Genomic DNA, 14724 nt, shown 5'->3' on the forward strand with positions numbered 1-14724 from the left:
GGAAGTTTCAGGGTTGCTTCTTCCTCACAAAAGTCAATTTGTTTAGTCAAAAGCCAGATCAGTGGCTTTTGGTTGCTTGGGGGTTTTTAACACAATAGATTTCCACACTGCTCTCTGAAAAGACAGAGTCAAGTCCTTCATCACTGCTTCAGTTATTTTAGTTTATCCCCTCTTCTCCCTCCCTGTTAAGGTTCTCTGAAAAGCACCTTCTGGTTTTAAAAGTTCTCTTTTTCTCTTCTTTTCAAAGAAAAACACCAGTGTGAGAACTTGAGTACCTTTACATTCAAGTGGACTTTTGCCTTACAACTCTTTGAATTAATTCATTTGTTTGATCATTTATGCCTTTTTCTTTCCTTAAACTTGGATCTGCTGGGCTGGGAATTAAGAGTATTGTTGATTACTGCTGTCTTGCTCACTGCTTCTCAGACACCGAAATAAAACAAACATGGATTTTGTTTGCAAATTGTTCCTGGAAAGCAAAATATGAAGTTCTTAGAAAGCAAAACTTCTTGCTTCTTCCTGAACAAGAGAACACAGGACCACTTTGATTAGCACCAAAAGGATTTTAAATGAACAGTTCCAGGGAGCTCCTTTCAAATCATAAAATGTCAATTTTACATAAAAGTGTTTACAAATAGTTTCTGCTTTACACTCAGCTCTGCTCATTACTGACCAGAAGTTATATACATACAAACTAGCTCAGCAGCTTCAACCACTTGTAAGGAGACTGCAGAATTTATTTCAGAAATAAAAATAGGATTTCCTGGTTCCTAGAAATTCTCTTCAGCCTGCCAGATTCAGTCCCCTGTGGGCTCCTGCAGCCTCAGGAGAGCACTAAGCCTTTGGGGAGAAGGGGTACTGTGGGTGCCACCAATCCAGGAGCCTGACACTGTGCACGGGGTCCAGCACCACCTGCACCCCCTGCTCCACACGTGGCTTCTTCCCGTTGCGCACGGGTGTGTCCTGGAACACCAGGCGCACACGGTGGTGCCGCATGTCCGTGCTCACCGAGATGGAGAACTGCAAGAGAGGAAACCACAGCTGCTTCAGAAAGTCACAGTGACCAAGAGAGCTCTCAACACAACACTTCTAGATTTTATAAATTCCTCTGAATTGTACAACTCTAAGGTGTTTCACAGTAACACTCTCAAGGCTACAGCACTGGATCCAAACTGGCTCTCTGGCTGGCAGCCCCAAATAATCATGCTGGAAGCTGTAAGGGTTGTAAAGGAACACTGGAGCCACCTGGGCAGTGGTGAAGTCACCATTCCTTGCAGTGTTCAAAAGGCCTGCAGATTTGGCACTTGGGACATTGGCTAGGAGTGAACACTGCAGTGCTGGGACTTGATCTTGAAGGACTTTTCCAATCTAAGTAATTTTATGAGTCTGATTTTAAGTGAACCTGGAAGCAAGTGGCTATCAGAAATCTGGAACTCACTGCCCAACTCCTACGTGAGGCCAGACTGAACCTCTCCTGAACACTAGCCACATCTGAAACCCTGACTCCCAGTCAGGAACCAAACACACATGCAAAGAGTTTGCTCATATGGGATTTTACTCTCAGAATTTATTGCCATAAAGAGATATTGTCCTGTGAGGGGCAGGCTTCCACTTGTGCTGCTCTCTGTCTCCTGTACTTGCTGCAGTTCTGGTAATTGACCTGCTCCCAGACACTGAACAACCACAGCTCCTGACAGATTCTCTATATCCTGTCTATTCACTGCACCAAACAAGGAACAGCCAATGGAAATTGAGAAGTTAAACTGAGATTCTGAGCATTTCCTCTCTTCATTAACCATACCATTCCCAGAACTGGTTTGCTGATAGAGCAGTAAGATTTATACAGCCCAAAAGAGGCACTGAGTGGGACTCTTGGGGTTGTCCTGTATGATTCCTGGAGTTGGGCTCTATGATCCCTGATTCCAACACTGCAGATTCCAGGTTCCCTCTTCATGTCCTTACAGGAACCTCATCTGCAAAGCCTGGCAGCTTTCTCCCACTCACCAAGGCGAAGGTCATGCCCATGACGATTGGCACGAAGATGAAGTTGAAGGTGGTGATCTGCAGCAGGCAGCAATCCTGATCTGGGTTTGTGTGCACTTCCTCATACTGGATTGGGGGCTGGAGACCTTTGCAACACTTGCTCTTAAATCTGGGAGACTTGAAAGAAAGAGAGGCTGATTTAGCAAAGCAGGAACCTCTGCTGGGTTTGGCTGCTCCTCCCCAGTGTGGCCTGGCAGTCTCTCCTCCTCCCCAGGTGTTTGGGCAAAGTGTCACGTTAACAACAAAATACCATCACTCAGGATGGGCAATTTGCAGGACCATTTCTTTAGAGGGGAAATCTGCACAATTCCCAAGGCTGCCTGAAGTTACTGGTTTCTCCCAAGACCCACTACTGCAGGCTTTCCCTGGCGTAGCTGGCTGTCTTCACTTCTCTGAGAAATCTTGGCAATGGCATAACAAGAAGCTTCAGATTTTGGTCAACATTTTGACCACTGCATTGAGACAGTCTGGGTTTTGGTAGCAAAGAGTAGTGACGACCCAAAGATGAGATTAATTGGTGTAAAAAATTATCCACATTTTATAGCAGGGAAAGGCTACCAAAGGAGAAAATAAGTATGTGGGATTCTAATTGTCTTGGTAGCACAGACTGAAAACTGAGTGTAGTCCCACAATGTGCTTTAGTTTACCATGGGCATCAGTTTGCATTTACTGTCTCAATGGACAAAAAGCTTCCACTTCCCTTCTACCCCCCTGAAAAATAATTTCTGCTTGAAACAAAAGTCACAGCTGATCTGGTTCTTCATACCTGCTTTTTGAACTTGAAGTTGAATTCCCACATTGCTTCTTGTCTGTTCCCTACAATCTTTTTGCACCAGAAAAGCAGACACTGAGGCAGAAAAAAGAAACAGAAAATTATGAAACCCTTAGAAGCACCACTTTAAATAAGTTTTAACAGATATAAAGGCTTCCAATTGCAAACACAATTACATAGGAGCAATTTAAAGCCATTTATTCAAATGAATTATGTTCAAAGAACCCTCTCAGCAGTGTAGATCTCCCAGTTTCAATCTGGCCAACTCTCCATGCAACACATAGTCACTGAAGTGCCAAATAGCAAAATCCTGTTGTGCCACTTTTCCCTTTCCTAGGGCAGAGATGAGTGGTGCACATTCACCCATTCCCTACCACCCACCAGCAACTCCCATTAAACTGGGTTCCAAACAAGGCTAAAGTGAGGAACAATGGAGAACAGAATAAGGATTGAGAAGGAAAGGATCTAGAGGGAAATACAAAGACCAGTACATGAGCTATGAGGTGATGGATGAAGAAGTTCCTAAACCACTGTGATGTCAAATGGAAACCTTGACCTTGCCATCACCAGCACTGACTGTCATCCTTTCAAGTCCAAAACACTGCCAGGACAGCACGGTCTAACCACGTTCTGTCTCCTTTCAAAAGAAAATGAAAAACCAGCCTCAAACAGCTTCAGAAGTCACCAGCACTGCCCTCCCATGCAGACATACACCAGGACTGCTCCAATTTCACTTAGTTATCACTGTGTGGGCCACAGACTCCAGCCCAGGAGCTCAATCTAGAGCAGAAGGCTCAGAAGAACTCCTGTAGGAGGGAAATCCCTGCCTGCCAGACACAATACAAGCAACCAGCCTTCAACAGCCAGGAAAAGAACCTGGCAAGTCAGTCCTCCCATCCCTCAAAGCTTTTCCACACCACAGATGCCAGCCCACCACAGCTGGTCTTATCTTTCATCAGCGTCAGCAGGAAAAGGAGTAATAATGTGGGTGAAGAGAACTTCCTGTGATCCATACACAGCCTCTCCTGAAGAGAGAAGGCCTGACTGAGTTGCAGGGCAAACCACACATTTAACTTCATTCCAGGATGGAGTGATCCTAATAAAACAAAGCCAGAACCAGCCTCCACCACAGGGGCTCTGAAGAGACCAAAGGGGTACAAGACTCTACTTCAACTCTGAGTCATATCCATATCCAACAAGAGTCCTTAAAGGACCTTTTATCTCCACAGTGTTCATGAGGTGAACAACAAAGCTCTGCGAAGTAAAGCTCAGAAACATGCATGGAATAACTTCCACCTAGGAGAAAGCAGCCCTCAGGGGTTTTTCCAATAAAAACATTCTCCAGATCCTTTAACTAAGATGAGCAGCAGATGCTGCTGAGTTGAACTCCACCATCAGTGGCATTTGTAGTTCACCTGCAGAGACAGGCTGGTCTAGCAACCTGTTTGGTCATGGCAAGTAGTGAATCACGAAAGGTCAGTACCTCCTAAGGGGCAGAGGATGTCGTCCTCGGGTCAGCCGTCCTGCCCTTCAGACGCGCCGTGCGGCTGCCGCTCCGCCCAAAATAATGGGGTGTCTTTAAAGGGCAAACACCTCTGCTGACACCATAACGGCTCCAGTGTCCCACACAAGCTAGGCTAGGGAAAGAAAAAAGGAAATTAAAGAGGAAAAGCTAGGTTGGATCACACCCGGGGCTGGGCTCTCCTCTAGCCACATGCAGTTTAGGTAGGTGTTGCCGTTAGTGTCAGCAACCCACAAAGGTACGACCAAAGCCCAGGAAAGCCATAACGTGGGGAGGCACTGCCAGGTCCCCCTGCAAACCCTCTGTACTGAGGAATTTCTGTGCACAGTCCCACAGGTGGAGCTCAGAGTCCTGCAGTGCAACGGTACAGCAAGACCAGACTCAGGATGGCTCTTTCATGCTGCAAGGGGTTAGGTCAAACCTCTACTGCTCTGACAAAGTCTCATTCCCATTTAATTTCCTTTTTTAAAAGCTGAACAATGAAAGACTGCACTTAAAGGATCCTTGTCCAACTGTTAGTACAGGAGAAGCACTAGCAGTGGGCACCAAAGCCGTTATGATGTCACCAGGAATCCTCCCAAAATGCCAAGCCTGCCAGCACCGCCTCAGGGTTCCAGCTCCTGCAACCACGAGCAGTGGGAGCTTGGGCTCAGGACTACTGGAATTTCCTCAAAGTGTCTTGCTTTTTCAGTTGGTAAGAATGAAGATCCCAAACTTGGGGACTCAGGAAGAGAAGCACACACAGAGCCATGTGTTTTTCCCTGTGCTGCAGCACCACCTCCTGTGTGCTGCTGGATGCTCCCCGAGCCTATGACAGCCTATGACAGGGAGAAGAAGGAAGGAGGGTGAGATGTCACGTACAGATAGATGAGGCTCCTCTATTTTGAATAGCAAAGAAAGAATAACTCCTCAACAAAACCCACTTCAGTTTGGCTCCAAAAACCTCATTCAACAGGTTTTTGACCTTGATTTGGAGGGTGGAGAATTCATTGTTGCTTAAGCCACTCACAGAGCATTGACTAGTTGCAAGTTAAAACCAAACAAGAGACACAAAGGCATTTCAGAGTTAATGGTCAACAGCAACTAGAGTGCAATGATATGCAAGTGCTGCAAGCTGGGATAGTGCAGGGAATTACCTGCCCACACCACAGACAAACCTTTCACAACCCGACGCAAGTGCAGCCCAGTCCCAAAGCAGACACTGGCTCTGCACATTTGCCATGCTCACCCCAGCATCACCACCCTGCTTCACCCACACACCAGACCATGGATGACCTGCAGGAAAGCAGGGTGACACAACTCCTGGCATCAGTGTCACTCCTGAGCTCTCCAGAGGCCTGTTACAGAGAGATGTGCTCTGACAGTGTCAGAATAAAGCAAAACATATAAAAGCTGATCCTATGGAGGCTCGTTCAGAGAAGGGAAGTGCTGCAAACATTCCTGGCAGTTCTGACATCCAGTGAAACCAGAGCCCTTTTGCTGGTTAAAACGGTGTAGTGTAGGACTTAGACAGAAGTTACTCCAAAGAGTAACTGCACAGGTACAAGTAACCAGCCCACTTTTACAAATCCCACTGAGAATACCCAGTTAGTGACCATCCTACTCCACAGCTTCACTGGTGACCATCTCCACAGTATTTGCTTTTCTTCTAGAAAGAAAAATACAAACCAAACAGAAACAGCAACATCTCATACAAATCCCAGGTCCTGAGTGATGCCACTTACTCTGGAATTCTTTAAAGTGCTGGGAGTACTGTCTGGGATGGCGGGGTTCCTGGAGAGGCGGGCGGCGAAGGGCTCATACATGTGGAACAGGGAGCGGATGACGCAGGCGCGCAGGCAGTGCAGCTTCTCCATGGACTCCGGGCGCAGGCGCAGGGGCAGGTACGCATCCAGGCTGTAGTGCCTGCAGAACCCACAGGAATGGTGTCAACTCCAGGGCACAGCCAGGGCAGGGCAGGGACAGAGCTCTGTCACAGGAAAACTCCACATCTGACTGACCACTGGACTCTGGTAAACTCTGAAGGCTGAGAGGGGGTTATGCTGCTGACGGGACGTCACATGGCAGCCTCAAAGCCCTGACCTGCACCAGGCAGGCTTCCAGCCCACACATCCTGCTACAATTCCCAATGGCTACTAGTCTGCCTAGAGACCAGCTGGGGATGGAGCTGCAGGCTGCAGGTTGCTGCAGGTTCCCAGGGACTCCCAGCTGAGCTGACTGCAGCTCTCAGCACTGCCTGAGTCGCCTGAATGCCTGCCCTCAAGGGCTATTCCTTGATCACATTCCAAAGGAGCCCTTGCTAGGGAATGTCACACTAAAAAACAGGGGTGAGGGTGACCTCTACTCTGTGCCCCCACTGCATGTGCCTCCTGGGCAACAGGTGTGTGAAGAAAATGTTCTCTCCTGAAGGAATACCCCGGTGGCATGCACTGGGACAGAAGAATTTGTATCAAGTGTTGACTACCCCTTTGCCCTCCTTGCTTTCACTCACTCCTGTCACTATACAGCTCCAAAATGGCCCAATTACAGGGAGGTGGCTGTGATCAGAGCTTGAGGCAGGGCAAATTGTCCATCAGTGATGTTTGCCTTTCCACACTGACCATGCCATACACACTTGGAGAGGCTGATGTATACAAGTGTTGGGCCACGGCAAGCAGAAAAGGACACAAAGCTCTGAGATTTTACAGGGAGCATACAGGAATACACCACAGAGATCCATTTCCTGATCCAAAGCAGATGTGATATTAGAATCTTATTATGGTTTGGGCTGGAAGGAACCTTAAAGCTCAGCTCATTCCACCCCCCACCATGGACGGGGACACCTTCCACTATCCCAGGGTGCTCCAGCCTGGTCTCGGACACTTCCACAGATGGGACAGCCACAGTTTCTCTGGGAAATCTGTGCCAAGACCTCACTGCCTTCACAGCCAAGAATTTTTTCCTAACATCCAATATAACCCTCCCCTCTCCCCTTTACAACCATTACTCCTTGTCCTGTCACCACCCACCGATATAAGAAGTCCCTCTGCCTCCCTTTTATAAGCCCCCTTAAGGTACTGGAAGGCCACAGGGAAGTCTTCCCCAAGCCCTCTCTTCTCCAGGCTGAACAACCCCAGCTTTACCAGCTTGTCTTTGAGGGAGAAGAATATTCCACAACCCCTTGCCAAGAAAAGCCCACATCACCATGTCTATGTTCAAACACAAGGCCCAGGCCTACAGGGAATTATTCCCTTATTTCCAGCTCTGCAGAGAACTGCTCTCTACTGAAACCTCCCACAACCAGTTTAAAAACTCTCTAGAGGCTCACCTTCTGTAGAGCCTGGTCCAAAAGGCAGCAGTGCAAGTGACAGTCCAGGCTTTCTTGCAGATCAGAGAGAACCGGACAATGTCCTCAGGGCGGATGTAGGAAGCCAGGAGCAGCCAGATATCGATGGGATATTCCTCTCCTCCTCCCCCTTCAGCATCTTCTAAAGGCAGTGAGGGTGTATTAGCACAGGACATCACATCTGCACCAATTCCCACCTAGAGACACCTGTTGCACACTGGGCCGCTGAATTACACACACAGAGTCAGCCCAAGCCCCAGTCCACACAACCTCAGTGGCCCTGCTGCCCACTCCCATCAGTGTCCACACAGCCACGACACCTCCCTCATGCTGGACACCTGCCACTGTTAACCCTGCTGCACAAGTGTGCAAAGTGGCAGATCCATAAAGGAATTCAGGCTGAAAGGGTTCTCTGGAGGTTTCTAATCCAGCAGCTCAGCTCAAAGCACTAAGAATTAGGTCATTTTGTTCAGCATCTTATCCAAGTGAGTTCTCTGTGCAAGGATGGAAACCACAAAGCTTTTCTGGACCCTGTTTCAATGCCTGACCCTGTCACAGCTGAAATACCATACTGAAGTTGGGAAATAAAAATTTGATGTAAAATAAAGAGGCAACTTTATGTAAAAGAGGGCCAAGCTCCCTCTTGCATTTTTAATCAAAAGGGCACATTCAACAGGTCACTACAATTGCTTCACACTTGAAGACTTAGATCATTGATACACCCAGGCTTGTCAATTCTTTGTTCCAGTGGTCACAATGTTTTGATAGGAGCTCTGTCAGGGAGGAAAATTCTGTTCTGCATCTGGCAATCAGCTGCTTTTCTCAAATCTCTTAATTTCATTAAAGCTTCTTGGATGGGAATTTTTAATGCAATTCAGACAGAGAGAATGGCCTGCTCTTCCTCTCAGAGGTGTCAGAACTGCTCAGCCAGAACTGAGGGCTCACACTCCTTTCATTCCTGGAGTGTTTTGTAGTTTACACCACATGTAAAGAATATTTTTAAAGAATATAAGTAGGTGAACAATACTGAGCATTAGGGAGGTTAAGAACAGAAAAGGAAAACATAACTTGTCCATAGTGCTAATAGGAAAAGCTGCTGTGAGGTCTCTGGCACAGAAGAGGTGTTTGGGAACTTGAGGATGCCAGATCTAACCCTGAGACAGCAGGTTAATACAAAGGGCAGTTCTTTAACCTCATGTGATACTGGCCAAAGAAAACTCTGGACATGATCATTTCCCCAGAGCACTTCAGATTTATGGCAGCCACACCCACAACGGGCTGCTGCACCCACTCTGCTGCATCAGCTCTGACTTAAGAAGCCATCAGATTCCCCACTGCTGATCTCAAGAGGGCAGCCAGAAGCATCACTGTTCTATGCTGTTTTTTCTTCCCTAAACAAGACAAGGCTGTAATAGAACAGAATATTGTCTTAGTCTCATAGCTCCAGTCACTCAGATATTATTTTGCCAGCATTCTGAAGGATGCCTTAATACAAGAGGTTAAACTCTTAACTCCCTTCCCAGAGGAAGTTCTGTCCACCTTCAGTCTGTGGTGGATGATCACGTGCTACATAAATTGCTATTAAGCTCAAGAAAACTGGTTAAAATTTGCTTCTCAAACTGAAAACAACCTGTTACTAGAAACTTCTTCAGGGTTCCCCAGTCCAGCAGAGCTGTTTGCTGCTTACACTGCATTGTCAACGGATTTCTATGGAGTTGCACAAAGTGTAAATGCTGAAGGATACATCTCCCTTGAACTAATGTATTATGATGCTACTAGGATCAAATACACTTCCTTGCTGGAAAAAGAGCCCTTTAAACCCATTTGTAACAAATCACAGCCTTGGAAACACACTGAAAGCAGAACTTGTGTTTTGCCAACAACTGCATCACTGACAGCAGCACTTCAACCCCAGAGCAAACCTCCTGCCACCACCCCACGTTCAGTGAAGCAACAAAGCCAGCGGCAAAGCAGCACAACTTTGGAATAGCAGTGTTTGTTTTCCAAGGCTGAAGGACATTTGCTAAAAGCAAGGAGCTCACAGGCTCTGATTTCATCTCCCAGGCTCTGCCTTTGTGCAAATACAGCTCCTGTAACCAAGTGCCAGCAGATTTACAAGTGACTAAACCCTTGGAATGTCTTTGTGCACATACAAATTTCAGAATGCTCCAAGAGCCCCATGACCATCCTGTAAATCCCCAGCATGAGCATCCCCCACGCAGGACATGCAGCAGGAGCCCACAGAGCCACAGAAGGGCAGGTGACCACACCTTTGTGCCTTTTGCTCTTCTTTTTCCTCGAGGCAGCCCTCCCATTGATGCTGTCCTTGGCATCCATCTCATCGCTGCTGTCACAGGACTCTCCTGACACGGAGAGAACTTCCTCAGTAGGGACACAGGAAGCTTCCAAACCACACAGGGATTTTACTGGAATGAAAAATGACAGTAAGTTCAACAGCAGAGAGGAAAACGTGATCCAAGTTCAGGAGATGCTTCAGTGTAGCCACTGCCTTAAAGCATTCTGGTGAGTGACACAAGCAAAATAAATCCTGAGCTCAAGGATTACCTTGTCAGGGAAAGATTAGCAGGGGTGAGTCAATGGGAAACATAATTATTCAGCTGCTTGTTTTAAAGAATGAACAATAAGGATGATTACCAGCACATTATGCAGATCCCACTGGTTTAGCTGAAGCTATTTACAACACCAAATAAACAACAGGCTCTTTCTAAGGGGTAACTGGTTTCCCTGAACAGCAGAGTTGCCTTGCATGGCCGTGTTCAGCCAGGAGCCAGCACCTGCTCTGGAGCTGTTTTATGAGCAGAGAAGACTCACTCCCTTTGTAGCAGGACAAACATCCTGTGGCCAATGACACAGTCCACCAGGGCTGGAACTGTGTCAAGTGCACAGGAGTTTCACTTAACCTGGAATTTAGTGAAGGGAAAGACTCTGGCCTCGTGAAGAAAACAGCCAGTTGAGTCAGCTGGAGTTTGGAGTTGGTTTTTTTTCTGTATCTGGGGACATGTTTAGACATATGCCTGTTCAGAAATATTATTTTTAAAACTCTACCTGTAAACTGAGGGCTCATTAGGGCACAAAAATCCACATGTGAGTAAGTAATGACAGTCTTGGAAAAAGAAAGGTGTGGTTCTACCTTACAGCTGTGAGGCACAGCCAGAGACACCAGCACTGCCACAGCAGCACAAAGGCTTTGCAAACAGGCTGTGAAATTCATTCAAGAGCTGAATTCCAACCCAGCCTGGGTGAAGAATAGAACATGACCATGAGGTCAGAGGAGGCTCACGGTGTTCAAGCATTTCTACCTAGCACAAATAGAAGCCCAGGAAGGTTTTACACATCCCAGTTCCAGTTACTGCAGTCACCAGAGCCACTGAAGAGCAGAATGTGCTGTTTGAATCACAGAGTACCAGAAAAACAACAACAAGAAACCGAACATAAACTCAGGTGAAAAATATTCTCATTTCTAACCATCTAACAAGGTTTTAAAATGAAAAGACAGCAAATGGAAAGATAATCTTCAAACAGGGCTTGACTGTACCCACTGACTAGACACACCTCAGTGCTCTGCTAAACCAGTTCTACCTCACTTTGCACAGTTTGTACTGTAAACTGGATGCTTTCCTGGCACCTGTATGTATTCATGACAGTTAGTTCCCTCACTGCCAAATCCTACTGCCCTCTCCACATGACCTTTTATAGATAAAAAGAGAGTGAAATAGGTGGCAACACAAATGATAGTGAGTTAAGATATCAACTTCAGCCAAGCAAGAGAGGACATAACTGACAGGGACTCAGAGTGGGGTTTAGAAGAAGAGTCCCACTCTGCTACGGAAAAGTCAGTCTCTGAGTCAACAGGACAGTACATTGAGCAGTGTAACCCTCTCTTCACCTCACTGTTGTAATCCTCCCATCTTGAGCATTAGAAGGGGGAGGAAAAAAAGCCCAGAAAAATTCCTCCTGGGCGTGGCTCCCCTGCCGGTGAAGCTCCCATGGGATGCTCGCTGTGGGAAGTGCCCTGCCTGCTGCACTCACACCCAGCACGGGGTTTACTCTGAGCCAAGCTTCTGGAGAGCAGCAAGGCCAAAGGTTGGGGCTCCCGTCTCCACGCGTGGCACTCCACGATGCACAGATAAGGCTGGGCCAGATAAGGCTGCAGCACAGTCATGGCTGCAGCAGATAAGGCTGGAGCACAGCCCTGGGGCTGGGGAGGAGATCCCGAGGATCCCTGAATCCGGAAGGGAAACCCCTGAGACAGCACTGCAAAGACCTAGGAAAGGGGTGGGCAGGAAACTGCTGCAACCTGGAATCACCAGGATGAGGTAGGGGTAAGCCAGAAACACAGCAGGAAAGGGGATAAACTGGATGAAGCAGGTGATGCTGGGGGCAAGGAGCACAGAACACCAGCAGTTTGCCAGCATGATGCTGAAGTGCCGGACTTTGCCTCAAGGAGACAGAACACAGATGGGTGAACAGGAACAGGAATGGAAGAGGGAAGCCCCAAACAAAGGAGGCCACAAAAGAGGGAGGTAGTAGTAGCTTTTAAGCTACTCAAGCTGAAGAGGATGTTCACATCACTACTGCCCCTGACAGGCACTCATGCTAAGCGCATACTGTCTCCAACAATGCAAGATTTCAGCAGCAAACCAAGAGCTTCCCTTTATGAAAAGTTCAGTCATTGCTGTCAACACAACATCAACCTCCAGCATGTGTGACCAGATACATTTAAAAGGCCTAAACATCACCATTTCTCAAGCAAGTGGGGTGTGTTCGTTCAGAAAGCTTCCAGACCAGGAGGAAGTAGGTAACAAAGTACTGCACTACCCTTCCAGGAAAGCTCCTTGTTTACAGAGTTCACCAAATAAACAGCAACACCCTCCCAAGACCTCCTTGCAACATATGTTTGACAGAAATATCACAATCTTACTCTCCCTGGAAAGAACTTTACCTACTAATAAAGTTATCTACAGTTTTATATGTGGTAATAAAGAAATAATGACTTTTATCATGTTATTGTCTGCTTCAAGCAGGAGATGACACCCAAGCCTCTCCTTCTCAGGCACTAACAAAGCCTCAGCAACTCTTGCACCAGGCTTTCTGCAAACCTCCTGTCTAAATCCTTAACACCCAATTGTCTACAGAGTAGCACAGGCTCACTGTCAGCACTAAAGGACACACATTTTCTCAGTTTAAGGAAGAGGAGCTTCCCATGTCACACAGAGGCCTGCAGAACGTGAAGACAGCATGGGGAAGGCTGGGGCCCCAGGGCAGACTCACCTTCCTGCTGCACTGCATTGGCCACAGCTTTCTTCACCCGCCCAGACTTCACGACAGCTGGGTCTGAGTTGGCGTAATCTGCCACCGTCACTGCAGAGAGGGGGAAACAAGGGTCAGAGGGATTAGAGGTTATGGCGAGGGGACAGAAGGGCTAAGAGTTATGATGCCTAAAGGCAATACTCCCTAGAGCAGACACTTGAGGAGGAGACGCACAAGCAGGAAAATGAGCCTCAGCAGAGAGGTGCAGGCCAGGAGTCCCCAGCAATTCTCTACTCCAGACCGTCGGTCTGGTGGGTTCAGAAGACCCACGCCCCTGCCCAGCCCAGTGCAATTCTCCTTATCCCACCACCTCAGCCAATGATAATCCCATTCTCCCTCATATAGCCCAACTCGAGTCTGGCTCATCCTCTGGTCCCAGGCTCCTCCTCCACAGGCAAAGAGGTCTCATTTCCACACATCCGTCCAGAACCCCGCTGGGGGATCCCTCCTGGACGCAGCTCTCTGCCTGCACAAACCCGAGAGAGCCCAGCTCACTCCTAGGTGAGACTGGATTGTCCTTCTTCCCCTCATCCCCTTCACCCAGGCCAAGCCCACGCCCTTCAACTACCTCCTCCCTCAGGCCCTAATGCAGGTCCAGGCCTCCTCTCAGGCCTGCACCAGCAGGGCCGAGCTCGGCCCGGCTCACCTCAGGCCCGCCTTCCCTCAGAGTCCCCGCTCCCCTCATCAGGCGCCGCTCCCCTCAGCCGCGGCCCAGGCCCGGCCCCGCCGGCCCAGCCCGGCCCGACCCGGCCCGGCCCGGCTCTCACCCCGCTCGGAGCACACGTCGTCGGCGCGAAACTTGAGGCGTTTGCGGGCGCCCCTGCGGGGCATGGCGGCGGCGGCGGGGCGGCCGCGCGGGGCCATGTCCGGCCGGGCCCCGCGGGGACAGCGGGGACAGCGCCACAGCGCCCGCCCCGCGCGCGTCACCCCGCGACACCGCGCGCCGCTCTGACGTCACCGCGGCGGGGAGCTGTGACATAACTCCCCCCGTCCTCCCAGTGCTGAGGGGATCCCCCCGGAGAGTTCCATTAACGGCGACCCCGGAGGTGATTCCCCCTCCCAGTTCGCCCAGTATTGAGGATCCTTGAGGGTTTCTCCCTCCCCCCATAGTCTTGTCAGTAACAAGAGCACTTAAGGAGATCCCCCCCGTTCAAGTCCTCCCAGTAACAGGGATCCCTGTTCTAGGGGGAGATTTGCCCCTAGGAAGGAAGATGTATAATTGCCCCCTCCCAGTAATGGGGATGTTTGAGGGGTTGCCCCCTCCCAGTTCTCCCATTAACAGGGGCCCTGAGGGGCTTCCCCCCTGCCCCCGTCCTCCTAATAATGAGGGGTCCTAAGAGGATTCCGTCCAGTCCTGAGGGTCTGTGAGGTACCTGCCCCCTCCCAGAAACGAGGGCGCCTGAGGGGATCTCCCACACACACCAGTGCTCCCGGTACTGAGGGTCCCTGAGGTGAACAGCACCCCAGTCCCCCCAGTCACAAAGGCCTTTAAGGATGCTGGCTCCTCAGTGCTCCCAGTAACAAGGGCCTCTGAGTAAGTGGGTCCCCAGTTCTCCCAGGAACATGGATCTCTGAGGGAATTGCCCCCAAGTCCTCCCTGTAAGGAGAGCCCCCTTCGCTCTCCAGTCCTGCCAGTAATGAGGGGCTCTGAGATAATTGCCCTTCCCAGTCATCCCAGTAAGAAGGGGCTCTGAGGGGATTCCCCCATCCTCCCAGTAGGGAGGGTCGCTG

At 49.1% G+C, this 14724-nt stretch overlaps 1 protein-coding gene across 3 annotated transcripts; it reads right to left on the bottom strand.

Moving 5' to 3' along the window:
* Window positions 1–823: 823 nt before the first annotated feature.
* On the bottom strand, window positions 824–13944 carry TMEM183A (transmembrane protein 183A). Of its 3 annotated transcripts, none has more exons than XM_063418462.1 (8): window positions 13761–13944; window positions 12955–13044; window positions 9933–10088; window positions 7645–7801; window positions 6062–6242; window positions 2810–2890; window positions 2005–2160; window positions 824–1020 (listed from the first exon to the last, which is right to left on the bottom strand). In XM_063418462.1, exons 1-8 carry the CDS (start codon window positions 13855–13857, stop codon window positions 835–837), a joined length of 1104 nt encoding a protein of 367 aa, XP_063274532.1. In that variant the 5' UTR covers window positions 13858–13944; the 3' UTR covers window positions 824–834. The 3 variants fall into 3 exon arrangements, with proteins under 3 accessions (XP_063274532.1, XP_063274531.1, XP_063274533.1); XM_063418461.1 differs by having other exon boundaries at window positions 7645–7804; window positions 13761–13942; XM_063418463.1 differs by lacking the exon at window positions 13761–13944 and adding an exon at window positions 13640–13687 and having other exon boundaries at window positions 7645–7804.
* Window positions 13945–14724: the final 780 nt, after the last annotated feature.

This window comes from Prinia subflava, chromosome 23, assembly GCF_021018805.1.
Source record: "Prinia subflava isolate CZ2003 ecotype Zambia chromosome 23, Cam_Psub_1.2, whole genome shotgun sequence".
NCBI lineage: Eukaryota > Metazoa > Chordata > Aves > Passeriformes > Cisticolidae > Prinia > Prinia subflava.